The 23,132-nt window shown below is 35.8% G+C and overlaps 4 protein-coding genes across 6 annotated transcripts; 2 read left to right on the forward strand and 2 right to left on the reverse strand.

The window, feature by feature from the left end:
- Positions 1 to 76: 76 nt before the first annotated feature.
- LOC145632523 (putative protein phosphatase 2C-like protein 44) lies at positions 77 to 4,201 on the reverse strand. Its single transcript, XM_081684892.1, has 6 exons — positions 4,113 to 4,201; positions 3,940 to 4,024; positions 1,160 to 1,462; positions 694 to 943; positions 409 to 563; positions 77 to 300 (listed from the first exon to the last, which is right to left on the reverse strand). Exons 1-6 carry the CDS (start codon positions 4,199 to 4,201, stop codon positions 163 to 165), a joined length of 1,020 nt encoding a protein of 339 aa, XP_081541018.1. The 3' UTR covers positions 77 to 162.
- Positions 4,202 to 4,282: 81 nt separating this feature from the next.
- LOC145631765 (large ribosomal subunit protein eL14y-like) lies at positions 4,283 to 6,080 on the reverse strand. Its single transcript, XM_081683940.1, has 5 exons — positions 5,928 to 6,080; positions 5,727 to 5,828; positions 4,824 to 4,953; positions 4,628 to 4,740; positions 4,283 to 4,528 (listed from the first exon to the last, which is right to left on the reverse strand). The coding sequence occupies exons 1-5, from the start codon at positions 5,928 to 5,930 to the stop codon at positions 4,475 to 4,477; spliced, it is 402 nt and encodes a 133-aa protein (XP_081540066.1). The 5' UTR covers positions 5,931 to 6,080; the 3' UTR covers positions 4,283 to 4,474.
- A 7,961-nt stretch (positions 6,081 to 14,041) lies between these two features.
- LOC145630301 (uncharacterized) lies at positions 14,042 to 16,064 on the forward strand. The gene is made up of 3 exons (XM_081682549.1): positions 14,042 to 14,243; positions 14,406 to 14,518; positions 15,560 to 16,064. The coding sequence occupies exons 1-3, from the start codon at positions 14,186 to 14,188 to the stop codon at positions 15,782 to 15,784; spliced, it is 396 nt and encodes a 131-aa protein (XP_081538675.1). The 5' UTR covers positions 14,042 to 14,185; the 3' UTR covers positions 15,785 to 16,064.
- A 522-nt stretch (positions 16,065 to 16,586) lies between these two features.
- LOC145630302 (glycolipid transfer protein 1-like) lies at positions 16,587 to 22,254 on the forward strand. 3 transcript variants are annotated; one of them, XM_081682550.1, is made up of 7 exons: positions 16,587 to 16,736; positions 18,083 to 18,220; positions 18,962 to 19,017; positions 19,420 to 19,550; positions 19,926 to 20,061; positions 20,431 to 20,559; positions 21,970 to 22,254. In XM_081682550.1, the coding sequence occupies exons 2-7, from the start codon at positions 18,094 to 18,096 to the stop codon at positions 22,003 to 22,005; spliced, it is 615 nt and encodes a 204-aa protein (XP_081538676.1). In that variant the 5' UTR covers positions 16,587 to 16,736; positions 18,083 to 18,093; the 3' UTR covers positions 22,006 to 22,254. The 3 variants fall into 3 exon arrangements, with proteins under 3 accessions (XP_081538676.1, XP_081538679.1, XP_081538677.1); XM_081682553.1 differs by lacking the exon at positions 16,587 to 16,736 and adding an exon at positions 16,859 to 16,996; XM_081682551.1 differs by lacking the exon at positions 16,587 to 16,736 and adding an exon at positions 16,987 to 17,111.
- Positions 22,255 to 23,132: the final 878 nt, after the last annotated feature.

Consider the following 23,132-nt stretch of genomic DNA (forward strand, 5'->3'; position numbering starts at 1 on the left):
TTTCCTTATCTTATTATATGAGATTTAAGAGAAAAACCACGGTTCACTGCTTATACAGTTTATACATGTGCTCTTCAATCTACCTCTAGTTACAGACTTACAGTTAATCACCTGATGTGATCGTATATCAAAAGGCATTAAATATGTACCCTGTGGCCTGTACTAATCAAAACGAATAACTACGCAAGAAATATTGCTCCTGCTCATTCTCATCGACGCTTCCCTTGCTAAGCACTCGGCAGCTTCTTGAGGATCATCTATGTGCCTGATGAGGTCCACTGCCTCTTGATTCCTCATTACCTGATAGGCAAGGGTAAATTTCAGGCAGAGAACTTTTGCAGACAATAGTTTTACATTTCACAAACACTATGGTCATATTTATGTAAGAGTATAATGATATAATGTTACCTCAAAAATACCATTACTTGCTAAGATAATAAATTCAGTTTCTGAATCTATTCTTTCAGAAGCAGCAATCAATTCTAAACTATCTGTCTGTTTTCTGCTTGATTCACTCCCTGTATGACATGCTTGTATGCGTACTCTTGGAATGCGCATTGCCCCTGTCATGCAGCCATGGAAGTAGACAAGTAATGTCATCAACCTTCTCCAACTGTTCATCACCAAAAAAATAGTTTCCAAGTTCCACATACAAACAAGAAGATAGAATTGAAGTAGACAAGTAGTTCATACCTGAAATCAGCCGGTGAGGCCAATGCCTTTTTCCGGTATACTGATGTGTAACCCGCAACTGATGAGCCATACCATCTCTGCACACAATAGCTCTATAACCACCCATCTGCGCCATCACAATCTTCTCCCCATTGATAATCATTGCAGATGCAGATTTTACCATCTTCTCCGGTTTATCACTCTCAAGCTTCGCTCTTGCATCAAGGTAAGCCTTTCTCATTGTGTCTTTGCTAGCTTTGACCACCATAGACTATAGTTCAACATCAATATAATCTTGTCAAACACTTGATCATGGTACCTACTGTAAGTAAGTTTGTCTCACAAACAACATCAGGAATCAACTAGGAGTTCCTCGAATGCTCTCATGCTAACACAGTAAACTACGCCTCAAATCATTACACACATGACACAATCAAAAGGGTCTCACATAGCAAAGGTATAACTGAAAATTGATACATGATCATACCTCCTTTAATTTCCTGTCAAAAAAATTTGACTGCAAGTACCTACTGATGCAATCACCAATACTAGCATCCGAAACACTATAAAACCACAACTCGAGATCCTCCTTTTCTTCTCTTTGCACAACTACATTGTCGGGCTTCTCTACTTCATCCTCTTCTCCTCCCCACGACCGAGCCTCGCGAATATGATACCCGTGTGAGATTGGTGTCATCCATGATGGCTTCTTCACATTCTTAGACCCTTTAACATTAGCACCCCCATCAACATCATCAGACCCCTTAAGCAGACTCTTCCACCTGAAAACCTGCACCAATTTAACCAAAATGTGTAATTCAACATTGATCTTCATGCAAAATATTTCATTGTTAAATTAATTACCAACTTTTCTATTAACAAAATTTTCAATTAATCTCATCTCCCTACATACTTGACTTTCCGGCTTATTGACTTTCATTTGACTTTTTCACGTGATCAAACAACCAAAAAATATTTGGTCGACATATTATTAAAAATGAAATAACTAGTTTGAGTAGTTTTTTCAGAATGACTTTTGCATAATAACAATTACGGAGACACAACAGACAACTAATTTTACCGAACATTAATGTAATTACGTAAATGACTAATGCTTACCCAGGACAATCATAATTTTTATTGCATACAATTACACATCAAATCATATATTCTAGTAAATAAAAAATCATTAGAAAATTTAATGGAAACATGAACAAATGAAAAATAAAATACCTGGAATTTAGAATATATGTTTTTGAGTTTCATGGTAGAAACTAGGAAGAGTTTGAATGCTTTGTGTAAATGGGTAGAAGACTAGAACATTTGATGTGGGAGAAGAGAGAGAAAAATTAGCTTAAAAATGAATTAACAGAGGATTTAGGAATTAGGCAGATTTCTACTTCCCTTGTTAACGTGAAAATTGTGAAAGTTTATAATAAAGTCTAATGTTTTTATAACCTATTGTTTAAGCAATGTTTAAGTGCTTTTAATGTGGCATGTTTATTGCAGGAAATCATACAATAATAATTTTATTTAAGGGGGTAATAAGGCTATTCTTTCCTTTTTCATTTGAAATGAATTACTCATTTACTTGTAACTTAAAATATGAAGGCAACTTTAATTTAATTTTCATTTTTTTTATTGCTTGTATTTAAATTAAGCTATAAAGGGCAGTGAATCAGCTTTCATAACCATGGTTTTATTTTTTTTAATTTGTTACCCGAAAACAGGAAGATTTAGATTTTTGGGAGATATAAATCAATAAATTCACAATAATTCTTCTTTTTTATGTTTTGATTTTAGCGGATATTCATATTATTCACTTTGACCTTTGATATGTTATGCAGTTTTTAATATAAAAAAACTAGATGAAGCCCGTGCGATGCACGGTTTGTTTGAATTTTTAAAAATAATTTTTTTTATACATATATTTATGTGCTAAAATTTGTTATATATTTAGATAAAATTCCTAATATGAAAAGATAATATTTTATATTTAGTTAATTTAAATTGGAAAATCTCATTCGTCAATTTTGCTTACGTGGCATTTGAATTATTTAATTATAAAAGATTTTAATAATCTCCTATTTAATTGGTTACTACTAAAATTTATAATCCTACATGGCACACTATGAAAATTAGATTCTATGTGGCTCTCTAAAAACTCGGGAAAAAACTCCCCTTTATATATATATATATATTATATATTAGATTAGGTCGTTCTTGTGAAATCTTGTTAACTTTGTCTTATAATATCAACAACTTCGTATTTATAGTTTTTAAAGTTAGTAACAATCAAAGCTATATTGACAAACGTTATACTCCATAAGTCAATAGAGTATGGCGAAAATATTATAAGTCGCTAGGATTTAATTACAGTAGTAGCTAAAATTTTGGTTGAAATTGGAGAGTTAGCATAAAGTTAGAAAAATAGTAGCCGAAAAATGCTTTTAATGTGGTATTTTTAGGTGATACTTTAGATTCATTTAATTTTAGGTATGTTAACTTAATTGAAAACATTTTTTTTTCCAAAAAAAAAAAAAAAAAAAAAAAAAGGAAGAGTTTTCTCATCTTCAAGACCAAAGACGATTCAAAGAGTTCGATTTGAGTTAACTAGAAAGAGCTTGTTCCGATTTACTAAAAATAACTGAGCTGAACTGATTAGATTATGAGAGAAGGAAATTAGGAACTGAACTTAGCTAATAGGAGCTGAACCTGATGACATTAAGCTGAACAGCACAAGCCCTAAGTCTTGAAAATGGTGATCAAATCCCAAAATCAAATCTCGTTTTCATCGCTCTCCCTTGTCATCTAAAAGGATATTTTATGTATCCTTAATCAAAGGGGCTAACCTAGCTTTTCTCACTTGATAAAAAATAATAATAACACAAAAAAAAAAAAAAAAAAAAAAAAAAAAAAAAAAAAAAAATCATATTCTGACAGAAGGGTAAAAAAAAAACTACCCCTAATTTAAACAAGAAAAGAATCAGAAATCTTTGATAAAATCACAAGATGGGTCAACAAGAAGCAAACTTGTTAGAAAATATAAGCATACAGATTAGAAATTCAGTACATAGGCAACGATCCATAGTATTGTGGTAGGCTGGTAGCTAACCAAGGTTGAAAAAGGGAAGGTACTAAACCACGGAGAAAGATATATTCATATGTTTACTTTATACGAAGAATCAAGTAATCGGCAGTGTGATTAAGAGGACTTGAACGTAATCACATCACAACGAATCAAGCCTTGCCTACCTAAAATGGCACTTGACGAGTAACCCTCCTGGTAAATGTGAAAATGTTAACAACAGCATGTTCTTGAGCTTTACAACCAAAAGCAATGCCAAACTTGCTGGGGTACATATAGATAAACAGTGTCAAATAGCCAATCTCTCTTAAGACCAACTAGTGAACTGAACCTATATGCAAGCCAAAATCACTCAGCACAGGAGCACAGGCACTCCTCTGCTACTCTGCTAGTTGTCTTAACACAGCCACGAGTCTGCATGTCTGAATAAGTCTGATCCATATAACACGTAGAGAGAAACCAATGAAGGTGATACCACAGAAAAAGTAACAGAAAATAACATGGAGTCGAGATTCTAGAAACTCTTCCAAACAGCAGATTTCTAAATTCATTACTCAGGCAAAAAGGATTCGTTACAAAACCAAGACAGAAGAAATGAAATGCCATTGCTATCAAGTAGGTACTTCACAAAATATAAAGTCGATCAAAATTTTCTAAATCTTAAATATCAAAACGCAATGAACCAGAGATAACAAAATCTTGATTCCTAACATTTTATGCAGCTGCTTTCTTCAACTTTGCAAGCTCCTGCCTAACTGAGCCAGCTTTCTGCACAAGTAGAACAGAATGACAGATAATCAGTAAACCACAGTCCACAGACCTTAATCTTGGAACCATTGGGATTGTAGGATGGATAGAAACACAAACCTTAATCTTGGCCAACATGATCTTGAATCTGTCAAAATCGTTAAGACCAGCTCTTCTCTTCTGGACGATCAACTTCCTACCCCATGAACTGTTCTCCCACTTGTTCTTAACATCTGCAACATCAATCCAATTAAATCACAACGCACACGAAAGGCATTAGTGGCAAAACACCAAAATGAGACCAAAGAAACCCTACCAGCAGCCTCCATAGCTTCAACCAAGGCTTTCTTCTTTGGTGACTTCTCAATCTCAACCTTGATATCAGTCAAAGAGAGCCTCTTCAAGTTCATTTGACCCCTGACCATATCAGGTGCATCAACTAGAACCTATAAGCAATTTCCCAGACACGTTAAGATTAGAGCAAAACTCCATTCAGGCCTCAACCAAAACCCAAACCATAATTGAGCATATACAGCACACAAGATATACTTTGCAAAGAGTTGAGCATAGAGGGTTCCAATCGAATCCATTATGTAATGTTCAGTCATTTATGGGTGCATATGACCATGGGATAAAAACATTGTATATAATTTTAAATCATTTACGGGTGCACGGGATAGATTAGGCTACTCTACAATTATAATTCTATTTATGGTAGAGTTGAAAGTTGAAACATCGTGCCATGTTATATGTGCCAAGAACTCGAATACCCGAGGTTAAATAGAGCTCAAGCGGGCAATGCAGCCAAAATACAGTCACTAAACATACAATTCACAGCAGCACTCCATATCAGTGTATTGAGTACACTGAATACTCGAGCATGGACAAGCAAAGCAGCTAAAGGAATGAACTCCTACATACTTCCATTAGTCATATACAAGTAGTTCATGAATATACCCAGTAAAAGATAAAGTCTTGCTAAAACAACTATCAAAAACACGAGATTTGGGAATGTTTGCAATCAACAAATAGCCAATAAAAAGCACAAATACAAGCAAATTAATATAATTAACAAAACAAAAAATTATAACAACGACAAAAATTCAACATTCAATATTTCCAATTGCAGAATCAAAACTCAACCCAAAACCAAATTCAACAAATAAACTGCAAATCAAAAACCCTAATAAAAAAGGGAAAATGGAAAAAAGGGAATTACTCTGTTCTGGTCAAGAACATCGACAATGACGACAAGTCGGCCATATTCTTTTCCGTAGTTAACAAGAGCAACTCTTCCGATCTCAACGTATCTCTTGAAAGGCTGTAAAAATCATCAGAAAATCAGGTCAATACATAAACAAATTCAAGGTAAATGTTAAACATCCATGGAAATTAGTAGGAAGGAGGAGAGAGAAAGTACCATTTTGGATTGAGTTTTGGGTTTCTCTGAAAATGGAGTAGCGAAAGAGATGAAGGGAGGCAAGTGAAAGTGGTTTTATGGGTCTAGGGTTTTTTAGGGTTTTATACTTTCACAATTGCAAAACCATCACTTTTGGAGTATGGGTTTGGGTCGGGTGGATAGGTTGTTCGGAAGGTCGAAATGGGTCTGTTGTCATTTCTTTTGAAGGGGTATATTGGTCAATTAGATTACTTTTACTTTTTTTTTTTTTGAATAGCAGTTTACTTTTACTTTTACTTTTACTTCGTACTCCCTCCGTGCTTTTATTTTTGCCCCATTGTAATTTTTTGGGTCAAACTTTGACTACTATAATTTACCATTAATTTATAAAATATAGTTATGAATATAATTTTTACGTGTATAGAAATAAAAATATAGACGTTTTAAGACGCGTCTTGGAGATTGCGCACAGTCAAATGGGGCAATAAAATAGGGACAGAGGGAGTATGAACGGAGATCGTTACGTTGGTGGTGCTAGACTGCTAGAGCAGTCAATGGCTAAAAAGAAAAGAAAAAAAAAAAAAAAAAAAGGAAAAATTGCCCGGAATAATCCCACCTTTGGCCCATCCGCCAAAAATAATCGCACCTTTGATTTATTTTTAAATAATCCGACCTTTATATCCACTTCGCTCCTAATGGTCCCAACCGGTCAACTAACCTGTTATCACAAGTCGCCCTGACACGTGTCGGCCTACGATTGGTCAAACAAATTAAAATAAAAAATTAACAAAAGTTTTTTTTTTTTTAAAAAAAAAACAAGAAAAAATTAATTAATTATTTCAAAAACCCCGACCAGCCACAACCACCCTCCCCGCCGTCGTTCCCGCCGGCGCAGCTGCCGGATTCCGTTGTCCCACACCACCGACGACCGCCCAAGAAGCTCTCCCGCAGCGCCGACCACCTAGAAGCGCTCTCGCAGCGCCGACGCCCTCCCTCCCCATCCCACGAACCTCCCTCCACACCGCCACGAAACCCAGTCCCCAACCCTCGAAATCTTTTCTCAGTCCCGATCCCAGCCCCCTTCCCTTCCCCAATCCTTTTTCCGGCTACCTCCCCTTCCCCACGCTCCGATTTCGACCCTTATCCCCTTCCAACTTGGCGATTTTGGCCCTCCTCCTCTTCACACACCTTGATTTCGTTAATGGTTGTGGTGGTAAAAGGGTAGGGGAGGGTTGGAGAAAAGCTCCGAGTAGGAGAATGGCGCGGCGAAGCTTGCTGCTCTAGGCCTCGTCTGCTGGCTGGTGGTAGGGGTGGCGAGGTGGCTGAGGTCGCGGTGGGGCTAGGGTTTGGGGTTAATTTTAGTTTTTTTTTAAGTAAAAAAAAAAATAAAATTAATTAATTAATGTTAATTATTAATAATCATTTTTTAAAACAAAATTAAAATAAAAAATTATTTTTTGACCAATCACGTCATGACACGTGTGTAAATTAAACTTAATTAAAAAAAATTACCTACTTAACCGGTTGCAGGTCACTAGGGACCAGTAGGAGCGAAGGTATTTATCTATTAACTATTATTAAAACAAAAGATACCGACATCATCATTTCCCACATGTCGCTCTCTCATTAAAAATTTCCCCGCCTAAGTGCAATGATGATGTTAATATTTTTTTTTTAGAGCTATCATATTTAACATTTTAAAAACTTAAATAATATTGGAAGCTTCTACATCTATTAACTACGGATTATTACTAAAACAAATGATGTTGACGTCAACCTTCATTGCCAACGTGTCGCTATCTCAATAAAAATTTTCCCGCCTAAGTGATGATGTCATTTTTTATAGTTATCATATTTAACATTTTTTAATTAAATAATATTTGAAGCTACATTACAACTAAAACCTAACAATTTATCGTTGGAATTAAAATTGAAACAATTTTAAATAGCCCACTAATAAATAACCTCCTACATTGAACTATGAATTAGACAACGTTGAACCGATATTATATCATAATTTTGATGAAAATAAAAAATTTTAAAATTACAAAATATACATAGTTATTATTTATATTCATCTATAATAGCGATTTATTTTTAAAATGTACAAATTAAAAATAAATTTAATATAAACTGTGCATCGCACGGGTTCTAACCTAGTGATCTTATAAAATAAAAATATTTATAAGGAAATTTCTCAAAATAAATAAATAAATAAATAGTGCTTTGATAAAGAGGTTTCACACAAAAATTTTCTTAAAGAATTTTTTTTAAGTAATCACCCCTAAGATCACACTTTGTCAAAAACTATACTTGCCATGGGTGATGGAGCGAGGGTGAATTTTAGGTTGTACTCATCTCATCTCATCCCGTCCCGCCCAACTTCGTATCCGCCATATCCTCATCTCATACCCGCATCTATATATCTTTTCAAAAAAAAAATTATATACTTTTTTTAGGGGACAAAATTATATACTTTTATACAATTTTATAAATTAACTATGTAAAATAAAATATTAATTATAATATTTCGTAATACACTTAGGTCCTATTCTCTTCACCTTATTTTTGCTGAATTGAAATTATTTTTATGAAACAAAATAATATTTGCTATACTTAAATTATTTTTCCTGAACTTAAATTAATTTTACTGAACTGAAATTATTTTTGCTGAACATGGCCTTATATTACTAAACAAAAAAGTGTGTAATATTAAAAATGTTTTTCATTTTTTTTTAATGTAATCTATATTACTGTAATTGTTTAGGATTGTGGGTCTTGGGTAGGGATTAGACGGGTTTTTGGAGGAAATTAGGTTGGGTGGATATCCAAGTGGGGTAAGGGCGGGGATGGTTTTGGAATTGTATAGTACCTGCCAGGCAGAGATGGGATGGGATGAAGAAGGAAATATTAGGTGGGGATGGGAACACTAGTAGAAAATACTTGATGGGAAGCCCCAAATGGCAAGCGGTTTTAAAAATCCGCTTGCCATTTACCCAATTTTTTTTTAAAAAAAACTCTAATATTGAATGGCAAGCGGTTTTGGCGCGAACCGCTTGCCAATATATAAATGACAAGCGGTTTGGGGTTGAACTGCTTGCCATTACATATATTGGCAAGCGGTTCAACCCCAATCCGCTTGCCATTTTTAAAAAAACCCTAAAATCGTGCCCACCCCTCCCTTTATTTCTCTCTCTCCTCTTTCTTTACTTAGCTCTCTCTCTCTCTCTCCTCTTTCATTTTCAATTCGGTGCTCTATCTCTCTCCTCTTTATTTCTCCCGTTTTCCCTCTCTCTCCTCTTCTCTTTCCTTCAATCCGTCCTTCTTTCACTTTTTTTTCTTTGTTCTTTCTCATCTCCACAAATTCGAACCAAAACCAAAAAATTTCGAGCAAATTCAACCAAAACTCCAAGTTTTCGAGCAGATTGAGGACAATTTCGAGCAAATTTCGAGTACAAGTTCAAGCAAATTCGTGCATGCGTTTGGGTGTTCAAGTTTTGTAGGTCAAATTCGACCATGAAAACTCTTGATCTAGAGTTTTTATGGTCGAATTATCAAGAGTTTTCATGGTCGAATTTGACCTTTAAAACCTTAATTTCAAGCCCAAATTGGCGTTTTCATGGCGGTGGGTGGAGGTCGTGGTGGGCTAGATGGGTTTTTTTTTTTTTTTTAAGGTGGGTCGATTTTTTTTTTTTATTTTATTTATAATTTCGATTTTAGATTTATGGCGGTGGGGGTACGGTCGTGGTGGGTGGGGGGTCGTGGTTTGGGTGGGGTCTGGTCGTGGTTTGGTTGGGGGTCTGGTTGTGTGGGCGGGGGTTGTGGTTTGGGCTAGGGTTTTGGTGGGTTTCGGTGAGGGTTTTGGTGGGTGGGGGTTAGTTGGTGGTTCTGGTGGGTGAGGGGTGGTGGGGGGTCGTGGTGGGGATGTTGGTTTCGGTGAGGGTTTGGTGGATGGGGGTCAGTTGGGGGTTCTGATGGTGGTGGCTGCTCGCCTGCTCGTGGGGGTCGTGGTGGGTGGTGGTGCTGGACGGTGGTGTTGGTGGTCGTGGCCGGAAGTCCTGGAACATGAGTTTTTCACTTTTCTTTTTAATTTTTTATTATTTGTATTAATTTTTTTTTTGAGGAATATTATTTGTATTAATTTTATTAGTTGAATTAATTTTTTTAATGTAAATGTAGTATTACAACAAATAATTAATAAAAATATTAATGTTTTTACATATGTTTGGTTTATATATCAATTTATGTGGAAAAAACCCAAATTTTTTTTTTTTTTTTTTATACCCATAATGGGCAGCGGTTTGGCGCCAAAACCGCTGCCCTTTCTCTAGTAATGGCAAGCAGTTCGAACCGCTTGCCATTTAAATGGCTAATGGCAAGCCCCCTAAGCCCATGCGGTTCAAAACCGTTTGCCATTAGGGGGTTTAATTTGAACCGCTTGCCATTACGTTTATTCTACTAGTGGAAGACCAACATCCGCCTTGTCCCGAACTGCCCCATTGAAATCCCTAACCATGCCGCTTCTCATATTCCGACTTGAGGCCCACATGACGGCTACTTTATGCTTTTTATAAAGTCTTTGGCATGATTTTTTTTCCTCCTTTTCAGTTGAAAGTCTTGAAACAGCTACGCATGAATTAAAATGGGTCTTTGATGTTTGATGATAGAAGTATTTGGTGTTCGTCTTATCCTAAATTTTTAGTTTGTTTTAATTTAATTGAAATATTGTAATTTGATTCTATGATGAAGTTTTATGCGATCAAAATGATCATCAAAATTTCATGGGTGTATTTTGTAGTGATATTTGTTGAGAATGGAAAATATAACATTAATGATCTAATTTTAATTTCAAGAAACAATAACTTAATTTAACAATAACACGTGTGAATTGATGTGATATAACTTTTTTTAAAACAGAGTAATATAAAATGCAGAGTAATATTATTGTAGAGCCGTACTCCATATCTAATTAATTTGCGTTGGCTACAAAGAAATTAAAACTTCACTATTACTATTACTATTACTATTACGAAATAGACAGAATCCTAGCTTGAAAATCTAGCTACTCTTCTAAAATGCATGGCTTAGTGTAAAGAGATTCGTATCCTCAATGTCCACGAAGAATCACCCAGAAGATTAGATTAGATGCCTCATCATGCGCTCAAAATTCAACTATTTAGATTTTTAAATAATTGTCAAAGCCTAGCATGAAAGCATGCATAATAAAGCTAGGCTAACATTAATATATATTATCAGTTCATCAAAAAATAACTTTGTATGATGCTTTGCTTAGTTTCATGCATGTTTCTCTAGGTGTTGAATACTTGTAATGATAATTAAAATAATAAGAACATAGGAAAATATAACTACTAGTGGAAGGATAAGAGAGGAAGCTAAGGGGCAGCCCAAGAAAAAAAAAAAAGTACTTTGAAGCTATATTGTTACTCGAACTTTTTATATGATTAGAATCAAATCATATCACCTTATGAAAGGTGTTAAATCTGTCTTTTAGGGCCTGTTCACATTTACTGAACTGATTGGAGTTGAATTGAATTGAACTGATTGGAGCTTAATTAAACTGAACTGAACTGAGCTGAGCTGAAATGAATATTTATGAGAGAGGGAAATTAGAAGCTGAGTTGAACTGAACTGAAATTAAGTAAATGTGAACAGACCCTAACTCTACAATATAGTGTGGCTCATCATTTTGAACAACCACTAATTTAACTATGGTAAAATTTTATAACACGTTGAGTTTGACATTCAGATATATATTCATTAGGGCTTGTTTTCTTCGGCTTAATTTCAGTTCAGTTTAGTTCCAATCAGTTTAGTTCAGTTCCAATCAGTTCAGTAAATTAGAACAGACCCTTACTATTACATGGAAATGATATACTCCGTATATACTTATCTCTAAGAATAAGATAAATATATACATATATTATATATATATTAGGAAAATTTGCCAAGAATAATACGACCTTTCAGCGGTCTTCCAAGAATGGAATGACCTTTGAATTATTTCAAAATGGAACGACCTTTGATACACATTTGCCAAAAATAGACCAAAAAACCTGTAACTTGTTTTACAGGTTACTTTGGACACGTGTCACATTTGTGATTGATTAAAACTTTATTTATTTTATTTTAACATTTTTCTTTTAATAATATGATATAAAAAATAAAACTTAAATTAAATTTTTTAAATTTTTTTTTTTTAAAATAAGAATGGAAAAAAAATATCCCTCCCCTTTCCCGGCAGCCACCCACCACCACTTGCTATCCCCATCCCTAAACCCGCCGGTGGCCAGAGCCTATACCTAGTGTCGGCGGTACCCTCCTGACCCAGACCCCGACTCCAACCACTCATCCACTCCCCTTGAACCACCACCCGAAAATCCAATGAGCCTAATACCACCACTTGATTTTAAGGTTTTCGAGTGGTGGTTCAGGGGAGGAATGGATTGGAGATGGGCGTCGGAGGGGCGTGATGGATTCTCCGGCAAAGGGGAAAGGGTTGGGGCGCCGGTCGGCCGCGCGGTGAGGAGAGGTGGGTTTTCAAGAGGAGGGAGGGGGTTATAAGGTGGAGGGAAGGTGGTTTATTAAGGGGAGGGGAGGGGCGTGTAGGCTCGAGATCTGGGTCAGGAAGGGTGCGCCGTCGCCGAGTAGAGGGATCAGGCCGCCGGCCGGGGGTGGAGAGGGGGAGAGAAGATGGTGGTCGAGTGGCTGCTGCGTGGCTGCAAGGGGGAGGTTATTTATTTATTTATTTTTTTAAATTTCAGTTTTCTTATTTAGTTTTTAAGTATTTTTTTATTTTAAATTTTAAAAAAATTGTTAAATACATTGACCAATGACATTGTGACACGTGTCACTGATAACCTTCTAAACAGGTTACTAACAGGTCACGTTCTATTTATGGCAAATGTGTATCAAAGGTCGTTCCATTTTGAAATAATCCAAAGGTCGTTCTATTTATAGAAGACCGCTGAAAGGTCATATTATTCTTGGCAAATTTTCCTATATATTAAAGTCATTAGGGCCCGTTATTTTCGACTTAATTTCAGTTCAGTTTAGCTCCAATCAATTTAGTTTAGTTCAGTTCGGTAAATTAGAACAGACCCTTACTATTACATGAAGGGCCTGTTCTCTTACGTTGAAATTCAGTTCAGCTCCTAATATCCTTCTCTTATAAAATATTCAGTTCAGTTCAGTTCAACTTAGTTCAATTCAGTTCAGTTCAGTTCAATTCAGCTGAGTTCAGCCAATGAGAACAGGCCCAAAAATGATATATATACTTATCTCTAAGAATAAGAATTAACTAGATCATTCATTGTACAAAGATCCAAGGGGTGAAGGGAATTTGTTCTCTCTCTAATTTTTGTATGATAATTTTCTCTCAAAGATAGAATTTGTCCTATTTCTTACTTAGGACAAGGAACCAGTGAACCACCATATAAAGTCCTTGTCTACAAATGCAACCAAGCAAATTGTCAACACTAGCAAAAAATCAGGCCAAGATAAAAGATAATCATCTTCTCATATTGCTTGAATGCTATTGTGTTGATAAAGACTCAACCTCTCACTATCGAAAATGATTCAAATGTGATACATGAGGCAAATAGTTTCAACAGGTGAAGCTTAGCTAGCTACATTTTTTCTCAAAGAAAGATACACGAATACAATTAATCCATCCCCTCAACTCTAAGACCTAGTCTATTAAAAAGTCTATTTGCTGATGTCTATATGTAGTGTGAGGTGTGTGATAGAGTATAAAACATATTCTCGGGGCTCAATCATCAGGTTAAACTTTTGGTTGAGTTGGTCCTTTAATATGGTATCGGAGTCAACGTGACATAGAGGTCACGAGTTCAAGTCTCATCTGCCCCTTCTTTAAAGTGGAATTAATTTGCATCATGGGGTTATTGCATTAGTATTACAGTATTTTATTAATGATTGTGCATTTGTTGCCCATTAAAAATTAAGATTAGTTAGTTGTATGGTTACATGATACATGAATGTCTCAACTTATAAGCAAAAACTCATATTCTCAAACAACAATGATGTGGGCGGGATTTGATAAATAGTTTATTTTGCTTAGTGGTTAGTTGGTTACCACCCAAAGATAATTGTAGCTAAGTCAGTTGGCATATGTGCCCGATTTCAACTATAATTAAACAATTACAACTATCATGCAAACTGCAAACCTTGGTTAAGGGAATTATTCTGATGTAGGGAAGTTGCCTATTTTGTATGGTGGGCGGTTAGTGAGGAATCTGTCAATGTGTAAGAATAATTTGGCCCTAAACCTCCTCTCTTCACAAAAAAGAATTCAGATTGGTATATTCTTTTTCTTTTTTTTTTTACTTGTGAAATTTATAGTACTATCTTTGCCTTTAAATCTTGTGGTAGCTCTTCATTGTTCTGCATTGCAGTCTTAAACAAGTGTATTGTTGACTGAAGCTGTTAGCATCATTACCATGAGTGAAACTTGTATGACAGGAGAGATTGTGAAGGAGATTAGCCTGAAGGATATCTCTAAGAAACTCGAAGAATTCGCTCAGGCACGAGACTGGGAGAAGTATCACAGTCCTAGGAACTTGCTTCTTGCTATGGTAAGTTTTTTTTTTTTTTTTTTATCATAAGCCAAGTTTGTACTAGCTGTCTAGTTCATTCTGTTTATGTATTTCATCGTAATTGTTTGTGATAGAACAAGATTAATATGTTATCGTGATTAAGTTTTCTTTATCATTTGATGCCAAGAATTTAGGTTGTTAAGAGTCTTATAGCTTATATACATTTTCTGGAAGATAGAAAATTTCCAAATGATATGCAGGGGCTAGTTTTGTCAGTGGTTTCAGAGATGCTCTTCTAAAATGCATAGCTTTCAATTATGTAAAGTTGAACACTTGTTCAATTTCATAGAATCAATCTTTTCTTATTCTTTCTTTCTTTTGTTTTCTAATTTTTATTTGTATTACTAGTCTTTTTCGATATTACTTGCAACACCTCTTACTTGCTGATTTATTAGGTTCAAATTTTAGCTGGTTGAGTTTTTCTGGTATCCTTATGTTGTCTAAACTGTTTAGCTCCCGTTCTTCTAATAAGAAATAGTTCGTTAATTATGATCCATAATTCATTACCCTAAGGAACCTTTTAGCAGGTTCATCCTCTAATGTCGGTGACAGTGTAGGAAGATTTTCATCACAACAAATTTAAGGTACAAATGGTGTACGTGCAGGTCACTGTTATAGCGCGACACCTAGAAGCAGGACCTAGCTAGCTAGATGCTATACGAGTATATGTGGTTGATTGTGATGCCTCGTCATACAATTACCTTTGAAGGCTTTGATGAGGTGAAGTTTCAGGTGACTAGATTGATGGTGATGTTTACATGATTCTTTCCGGTTGAGTAGTTGGTACAAATATTAGTGACTAGTGGGGGTTCAGAATAATTGATATATTCTGAGGTGACACTTCCTGAATTAGCAGATGAGAATATTTTCTAACATGAAGATTGTAAAGATGCCTTGTCATTTGAAATCGTTTGATTAAAGATACCATGTTAGAATAAACATTTTTCATATCAGGAATTTGTTTGTTGATGCTCTTAGTTTCCGTTCTCATCTTTATGTCTATATGCTTTACACTTGTAGGTGGGTGAAGTCGGAGAGCTGTCCGAGATATTCCAATGGAAAGGAGAGGTGGCAAAAGGCTTACCAAATTGGGAGGACTCAGACAAGGAGCATCTGGGTGAAGAGTTATCTGATGTGCTGCTATATCTCATCAGACTGTCTGATATCTGTGGCATAGACCTTGCTGATGCTGCTCTGAAGAAAATGGTGAAAAACGCGGTTAAATACCCTGTCAATGGGCTTTAAGGCTGTTGCATTTTCTGTTACAGATCAACCAATTAAGACATCTACCAAAGTGAGCAAATGGTATAGTTGAGGAAATGCAACAATTTTATAAAGCAATTTTGTTGGTGTTTAATTTCTTTTTGCTATAGTCGAGCTTGAGTTATATTTGCTCAATCGTGTTTTCAAATGTACAAGTTTTAGACTGAAAAGATGGTCGAAGTATCGAGTATGGAAAAGAAAACAATTGTATCATATAATGGAATTGAACATGATGCAATAGATTGGGCTTGTTTGAAGAGTATTTAAAGCATTTGATTTTACTTTAATCTTTGAGATACTTGAGAACAGTGTGGCTTTAGTGTGCAGGGAAGAAATGTTTATTGCATAAAAATGTTGTAAACAAGTGCATACTTCCCCTATGAATCAAGGAAAATATTAACAATGGTCAGCAAATGTAAGAATCAACAACTAAAAATCAAATCAACTTATTCTTGCTACTCGCAATACTTTGCACTCCGTACTCCGTATGTAATATGTATTATTATTTGGTCTAACATGAGATAACTTGTTTATTAGTACCAAAATAAAGCTTATTTGATACCAAACTAAGATAACCTCGTACTGTGTTAAAAAAAAAAAAAAAAAAAAAAAAAAGATAACCAGGTGCCAAAAATATGAATCTAGCGTGACCCTAAAATAAGTTTTGTAAACGTATTACAATTAGGAATTACCGAATTAGACAATGGATAATAAATAATTGGACATCCTTTATTCTCCGTATGTGTATTATTCAAATCTAAAGTAAAATACGTAGTATAGTAAATAATTGGGCGTTATCCGGTAAAAAGCGGGCGTAATTTAGTACTCGTACCCCAAATAAAATGCTGAGATCGACTCTTTCCCCCCATTTCTCCAAAGCTTAGCTTATTGGAAGGCAAATAACACCAGTTGCACTTACAAGAGAGATAAACAGGTAATCACCCTTTTCATTTTATCACCCACATAAATCTTTCCCTTAAATTTAGATCGATCAACATTTAAATCAAATCCCCAGCATTTTAATTTCATATTTCTTGGTACAATTTGATTAATTTATGCTTCATTGATCATCATAGATTTTGGAATCCGATTCTCTAAAACCCCCTTTTCATTTCCTTCGATTCTTTGCTTTCTATTTTATTTTTACGTAATTAGATCACCTCTGCTTCAATTCTACGCTTTCTGCTGAAAAGGGTACTTCTATATTCCTTTCTTTATCCTAAATTTTGAATTTTTTTAAAAAAATCTTTAGTTATAAGTTTGATTGCTGCAAATTTTGTTGGATCTGATCAGATTGTTGTTGTTAGTGGTATGTTTGTTTATTTTTTTTATGACATTTTGTTGGATTTTGTTTATAAAGTTTGTAATTTATGTGTTTAAGCTTCATTTTGATTGTTTAATTGTTTCATGGTGTAAATAAATGTGTGAATGCAAAATGCTTTATTGAAGTATGTTTGATGTATTGATGATGTCTATTAGTGTTACCTGATTAGCTTATCTCTGCGAATTGCAATCTGAAAAATGAGAATTAATGTGCGAAAGTGGTTCATTTTTGGCCTAATTTGACATTAATAGGTAGCAAATCTTGATGCTATAAGATTGAGTTTGTATTGATATGAATGGGTTTGTGTATGATTAATGAAATACTCTTGTAGTTTGACACTTATAAACTTTGACTATTGAGAGTCTTATCAGAGTTTTTGCCAATTTTTACCTTTAGATTTCGATAGTTTAATAATGTGTTGGTTGAAAAAAATCGTTTGATCAATAATGTGCTTAAAGTCATTTCTTGGAAAAGTTGAAGTTTTTATGATTGGCTGGTTATCTATGCCGATACAAATATAATATTGCCTGTAATTTGCTGCTTTCTGAGTTGTTGATCAATTTGAACATTTTCATAAACGAAAAGCCATTGGTTTTTTTGGGCGTTGAGAGAGCCACAAAGGTCAATGTTATAAACTTCACTTGAATTCAAAGTTCTTGTTGTTTGCTTGTTGCATTGCTGTGTTGGCCATAATTGTGCTGTGTAGACTCTTGGTTTCAATACTAAGTTTGGGCTTGTTATTATACTCGTTGCCTCGTTGGTGTAAAAATGCATTTGTACACTAAAAAATAGAATAAATAAGAGAGTACTTTTCAGAAGAGAAATCTCCAAACCTAACTTTACACCTCTCTGTAGTGCTTGTCTCAGGCCTAATTAATGTGGCCTCGTTGTGCTTTAGAATTCATATCTGGTATGCTGATATCTTTAATAATGTGTTATGTAATTGTTTGGTGCAGTTAGGGACAATATGGAAGGAACTCAAGGAAGTGTCTTTACCCCAGCTTTGGAAGGAATTAAGCTGGTCAAGTCCGAGGATGGAGAAATGTTGACCAGGCCTTTCTTGGATGCATGCAAGCACATTCTGCCTGTCATAGGTCCGTCAATGTAGTGTCTGGTGTTTATTGTAGTTTTCTACTAGCTTTTAAGCCCAATAGCCCATGCAATTTGCACGGGCTATAATAGGTGATATAAGATACTTATATGACACTCCTAAAGTCTTTATAATGATTATATTCTAAAACTTGAAGTTAAGTATATTATTATAAAGAGTCAATATTGTGATTCCTGATTGTAGTATGAAATAACGGAAGTCCCTGCCATATCCACCTCATTTTTTATTACTCTTATTCAAATTATATTGTGTACAGGATAATAGTTTTATTACCTCTAATTTTATAGGGGAAGTAGCTGTCGCTTAGTCCCAACCTCATACATTTCTGGTTATGACTTCACAATATTAGGAAGTTTATGAACTTAGTTTGGACATGAGATATAATTGTTACTTCTTTATCAGTAGCTTTCTATTTGGTAGTTTATGGACTGCTCTTTGTTGATTATGATCACTCGGGTAAGGTTTTAGCTATTAAGGAAGACATTGTTTATTACTTCTGAGTTCTGATTACATTACCTGCTCAGTGAATTAGAGTGAGGGAAGATCCCCCCCCCCCCCCCCCACCCCCTTGTTTATTACTTCTGAGTTCTGATTACATTACCTGCTCAGTGAATTAGAGTGAGGGAAGATCCCCCCCCCCCCCCCCCTTCCTCTCTTCTTCCCCTCATGTCTGCAATGTTTGGCTGATATAAGCGTTCTTATTTTTATAATTTGCCCGATGCAGACAAATTTGGTGCTGCAATGACACTTGTAAAATCTGATATTGGTGGAAATATTACGGTAAGCTACTTTCCTTCTCAAAATTCTTATGTGCATACTCTTTTCTTTTTTTTTTTGGCCCATTTTGCGGTTTATTATTGGGTTGTGGGTTTGGGGGGGGGGGGGGGGTGGGAATCTACATTTGTAACTCTGTCCCGTGATGCTTCCTTCTTGGATATCTTCTATGAGCCTTCTAGTAGGATTATGGAAAAAGTCTCCTACTTGTATTTTGGTTATCTTCGTTTTTCTATTTTTGTTTTAAGCCTTTCTCTACAGAAAAATGCATGATCACAAGGGAAACACCTCCTATTGAAACTTTTCCTGATTTGAATCATGTGATCTCTAAGCCAAGTTGAAATTGACAAAATTTTGGATGCCTCTATATCTTTCTTAATTTGGCATTGATCAGAAATATTATTGCAGAGATTGGAAAACAAGTACAACTCAGATCCAGAAAAATTTAAGTATTTGTATAGTATGGTACAAGTGGAGGTTGAAAGTAAGACAGCTAAAGGATCATCCAGCTGTACCAACGGCCTGCTTTGGCTAACAAGGTAGATCATAGTACGATTTCATGTTTGTCTTTCTGTATAATTTGTTGCCTCTTATTGTGAAGGCAGGTTAATACTTACTTGGTAGTCCACTTCCAAGTGACAAGAGTTGATCATTACGACCGACTTGTTACTTTTGAGTTTTTGTGTTGAGGTATTGTGGAGAGGCATTGACAATTAGCATCCTTCTCCTTTTACTTTTCTCACTCCTATCATGATCTATGGATTCCTAATCTCTATATCATAACCTTCTGTCTGACCCAGCATGTGATGAATACTGGAGTTATGTGATCATGAATGGGATAAACTTCCTTTTATCAAAGTATTTTCTCTGTTTTTGCAATTGGTAGTGCATGACATTTTGTATTTACTTTGTAGAGCTATGGATTTCTTGGTGGAATTATTCCGCAATTTGCTTGAGCACCCAGGCTGGTCAATGTCTCAAGCTTGTACCGACTCCTATGGCAAGACCTTGAAGAAATGGCATGGGTGGCTTGCCAGTTCAAGCTTCTCTGTAAGTCAAGAAATCTTTCCACTTCCAGTTAATAGAGTTCCTTGCCCTTTTATGTGGAGTATTCCTAAAATTGCCTAAGTATGTTTTTCTCTTGATTGGATGGAGTGTGTTCATTGTTTGGTGAAATATATACATAATTTATACTCCATTCAATTAAGCCAATTGATAAGCTTCTTTAACATGTACCCATTGCGTGGCATTGTCTATCTATCTTCATTCCAATTGTATGTACAAAGTATTTAGGCAGTTACCCCATTGTTGAACTTTGCTGACTCATAGATAACGCAAAATCTGCTGTAATGATACCCAGGCTGTAGTGTCAAAGGTGTTTTCCGTATAATTTTCACGGAGTATGAACTGTTCTTGCAGATTGCAATGAAGTTAGCTCCAGATAGGAACAAGTTTATGGAGGTGCTTGGGGGCGATGCTGTCAAGTGCGACATTGAGCAGTTTTTGACCACCTTCAATCCCCTGCTTCAGCAAAACCACAAGTTTTTGGTAAGATGAACTTAAAATAATCAATGATAAATGTGTGTGAAACTTTGAATGTCTTTACCAGTCGTTCTCACTAATCATTTTTTTTATCGATGTTATTTAACAATGTTGCATAGAGAAGTAGAAGTACCCAAGTTTTACCTCTTCCCAGTCTTAAAACCCACAACTTTTCTTCACTTAATTAATTTTATTTCTCCAACCATGCCAAAGTAGTCTTTCATTTATAAAATTAGTTGAGGGTACAGTTAAGGTATACGAAATATGGAAAAGTATAAATTTCAATTTACTAAGGATGAGTTTGGTTGGGGGTATTAATCAAAGGAAATGGAAATCAATTGCCCTAGTTCCTGTTGTTGTTGTTTGTTTGGCATGTTTTTTCATTCTTTTTACCCTTTCCATTACCCCAAATCCTTCCAACTTCATTCTCCACCCCCCTAGACTTTTCCATTCCCTTTCCTTAACCACCGTAACACCCAGCCACCGCCATCCTACCCTAACCCCACCACCTAGCCACCATCGCCGCACCTCCACTGTCCCTCGTCGGATCTCCCCCGCCCATCGCCGGAGCTCCCCCGTCCCTCGCCGAAGATATCCTCCCCTGAAAAACTCCCCCACTCTCTCAAAAACCCTAAAAACTCACCTCCCCTTCCCCTTAAAACAGCCAAACGATCCTCCTGCCACCATCGAAACCCTATCTAGGGTTTCGAGGGTGGGAGGAGGGCCGACCAGCTGTTTTACGGGGAAGTGGGTGAGTTTTTAGGGTTTTGCTGGAGTGGGGGGGGGGGGGGGGGGGGGCGGTTTCGGGGGAGGGGATTTTCGGCGAGGGTTGGGGAGCTCCGGCAATAGGAGGCGAGTGGCGGGGAAGGGGCGGCGAGTGGTGGGGGAGGGGCGGTGAGTGGTATGGTGGCTGGATGGTTGGTGGAGAAGGTAGATAATAGGTCTTGTGTGGTGGTGGAAATGGTAGTTTGTTTCCCTTTGTTATTCAAAACAAACAACATAACAAACTTGGGGGTTTTTCATTGAATTTCTTTTCTTTCCCTTTGTTCATTCCATTCCGATTACCCCGTGCGAACCAAACGACCCCTAAATTTATAATGTGGTATCATTTTTTGAGGCGTCCAAAAATACAACCATGGCTTATAATTTTGGGACAGGGTGAGTATGCTACAGGTTGGTGTTGCCTTCACAAGCTATTAGATTTTTTTTTAGCTCTGATTGAAAATGTAATGTGTAGCAGGAAACACATACGTAGTACTTCGTTTTTTGTCTTCCACTTAAATGTGGTAACCTTTGCGACTTATGCTTGGAATACTAGTTATATGGCTTGTAATCTTGTATCTTGTTTTGTTGATTTTATGCATCAACTTACCATGCTCTTTATTCTGTTGCTCGTTTTTCCTCCTCGTGTTTCAGGCTAGTGTGGGCTTGGATGACATGAAAGCTTCTTAATGCACAAAGGAAGTTACATTTGAGTTTTAAGTTAGAATTGCACACTTTGAGAATATGCAGACCAGATACTAAAATTCCTTGTAATCTGTCTATCCTTTTAGGAGGACATAATACCGAGTACACTTGTTCTCAAATATACGAATTACAAAGTATTAGTTACAGAGCCTTAGTGCCTGTTTTTCTGACAATGTAATGTTACCCATCAAGATTGTTAATCCTGGTTTAAGTCATTGCATCTTGTCTTCTGAACCTGTTTTTGATAGTAGTCTAGTCTGTGCATCTTCTTGAAAGTGCATGATTGTGCTCTGGTAGTCCCAACTTCAACCCCCTCCAATTTTGTGACCAGATACTAAATTTTGTGAAAGTTACCTCACTTCTCAAAACATAAAAGTTAAGTCTACCCTATTCTCTTTGTTTCGCATTAGTTGCAACACTTTTCATTTTCGGCCGTTTTATGTTTGTTGCAAAACTATTATATTTGAAAAGGATCTACCATTATTTTATAATCTATCTCTCCCACTAACCCCATTTTCACAAATATTTTATTATTTCTCTTTCCTACCAACCCCACTCACACTACTTTTTTTTTAATATAATTTTTATCTTTTATTAACAATATTTTATATTATAAAGCTATAAGCTTAGTCTATAAGTTTCTTAAACTATAAGTCAAGCCTACTGTTGCAACTAATGCGAAGCGGAGGGAGTAGTAGAACAGAGCAGATTTCAGCGGGACGGAGTAGAGCAGATTTCAGCAGGACGGAGTAGAGCATAACAAAATAGCTCAAAAAAATAGGGCCTTAAAGTTAATCGAAGTTATAGTATTATTCTGCATGACAGATTCATTGTGATTATAAAATGGAGTACGCATTAATTCAAAGGATAAGATAACTAATTAAATACCGGATTTGTTAATACCAAGTAGGTTTTTTTTTTTTTTTTTTTTTTTTTTTTTTTTTGCGCGCGCGCGCAAATATGCACATATCGTTCGGTCATCATCTTTTGGAATTTCTAATCTATGCTTGTGTCACATAAAAGAATCAAATAAGCATATTCACTTAATTAAAATTTTACATAAAGTCTTATATGTGGTTAGTCACACCGTGTGGGCGTGTGGCAGGGGTTAC

The sequence above is a fragment of the Chenopodium album genome, chromosome 5 (assembly GCF_948465745.1).
Source record: "Chenopodium album chromosome 5, dcCheAlbu1.1, whole genome shotgun sequence".
In the NCBI taxonomy this organism is placed as follows: Eukaryota; Viridiplantae; Streptophyta; class Magnoliopsida; order Caryophyllales; family Amaranthaceae; genus Chenopodium; species Chenopodium album.

Excerpts from the sequence above, each read along its gene's own strand:
- LOC145631765 (XM_081683940.1), bottom strand. Across the intron at positions 4,954-5,726 it reads ATGTTCTTGACCAGAACAGA|GTTCTAGTTGATGCACCTGA; the intron begins GTAATTCCCTTT and ends AATTGCTTATAG. Across the intron at positions 4,529-4,627 it reads TCATGTTGGCCAAGATTAAG|AAAGCTGGCTCAGTTAGGCA; the intron begins GTTTGTGTTTCT and ends CTACTTGTGCAG.
- LOC145630301 (XM_081682549.1), top strand. The coding sequence starts at position 14,186 with ATGTGTAAGAATAATTTGGCCCTAAACCTCCTCTCTTCACAAAAAAGA. Across the intron at positions 14,244-14,405 it reads ACAAAAAAGAATTCAGATTG|GAGAGATTGTGAAGGAGATT; the intron begins GTATATTCTTTT and ends CTTGTATGACAG. Across the intron at positions 14,519-15,559 it reads GGAACTTGCTTCTTGCTATG|GTGGGTGAAGTCGGAGAGCT; the intron begins GTAAGTTTTTTT and ends TTACACTTGTAG.
- LOC145632523 (XM_081684892.1), bottom strand. The coding sequence starts at position 4,201 with ATGGATCAGACTTATTCAGACATGCAGACTCGTGGCTGTGTTAAGACA. Across the intron at positions 944-1,159 it reads TTGACAGGAAATTAAAGGAG|TCTATGGTGGTCAAAGCTAG; the intron begins GTATGATCATGT and ends GTTGAACTATAG. Across the intron at positions 301-408 it reads CAAGTAATGGTATTTTTGAG|GTAATGAGGAATCAAGAGGC; the intron begins GTAACATTATAT and ends CTTGCCTATCAG.
- LOC145630302 (XM_081682550.1), top strand. The coding sequence starts at position 18,094 with ATGGAAGGAACTCAAGGAAGTGTCTTTACCCCAGCTTTGGAAGGAATT. Across the intron at positions 19,018-19,419 it reads ATATTGGTGGAAATATTACG|AGATTGGAAAACAAGTACAA; the intron begins GTAAGCTACTTT and ends ATATTATTGCAG. Across the intron at positions 20,560-21,969 it reads AGCAAAACCACAAGTTTTTG|GCTAGTGTGGGCTTGGATGA; the intron begins GTAAGATGAACT and ends CTCGTGTTTCAG.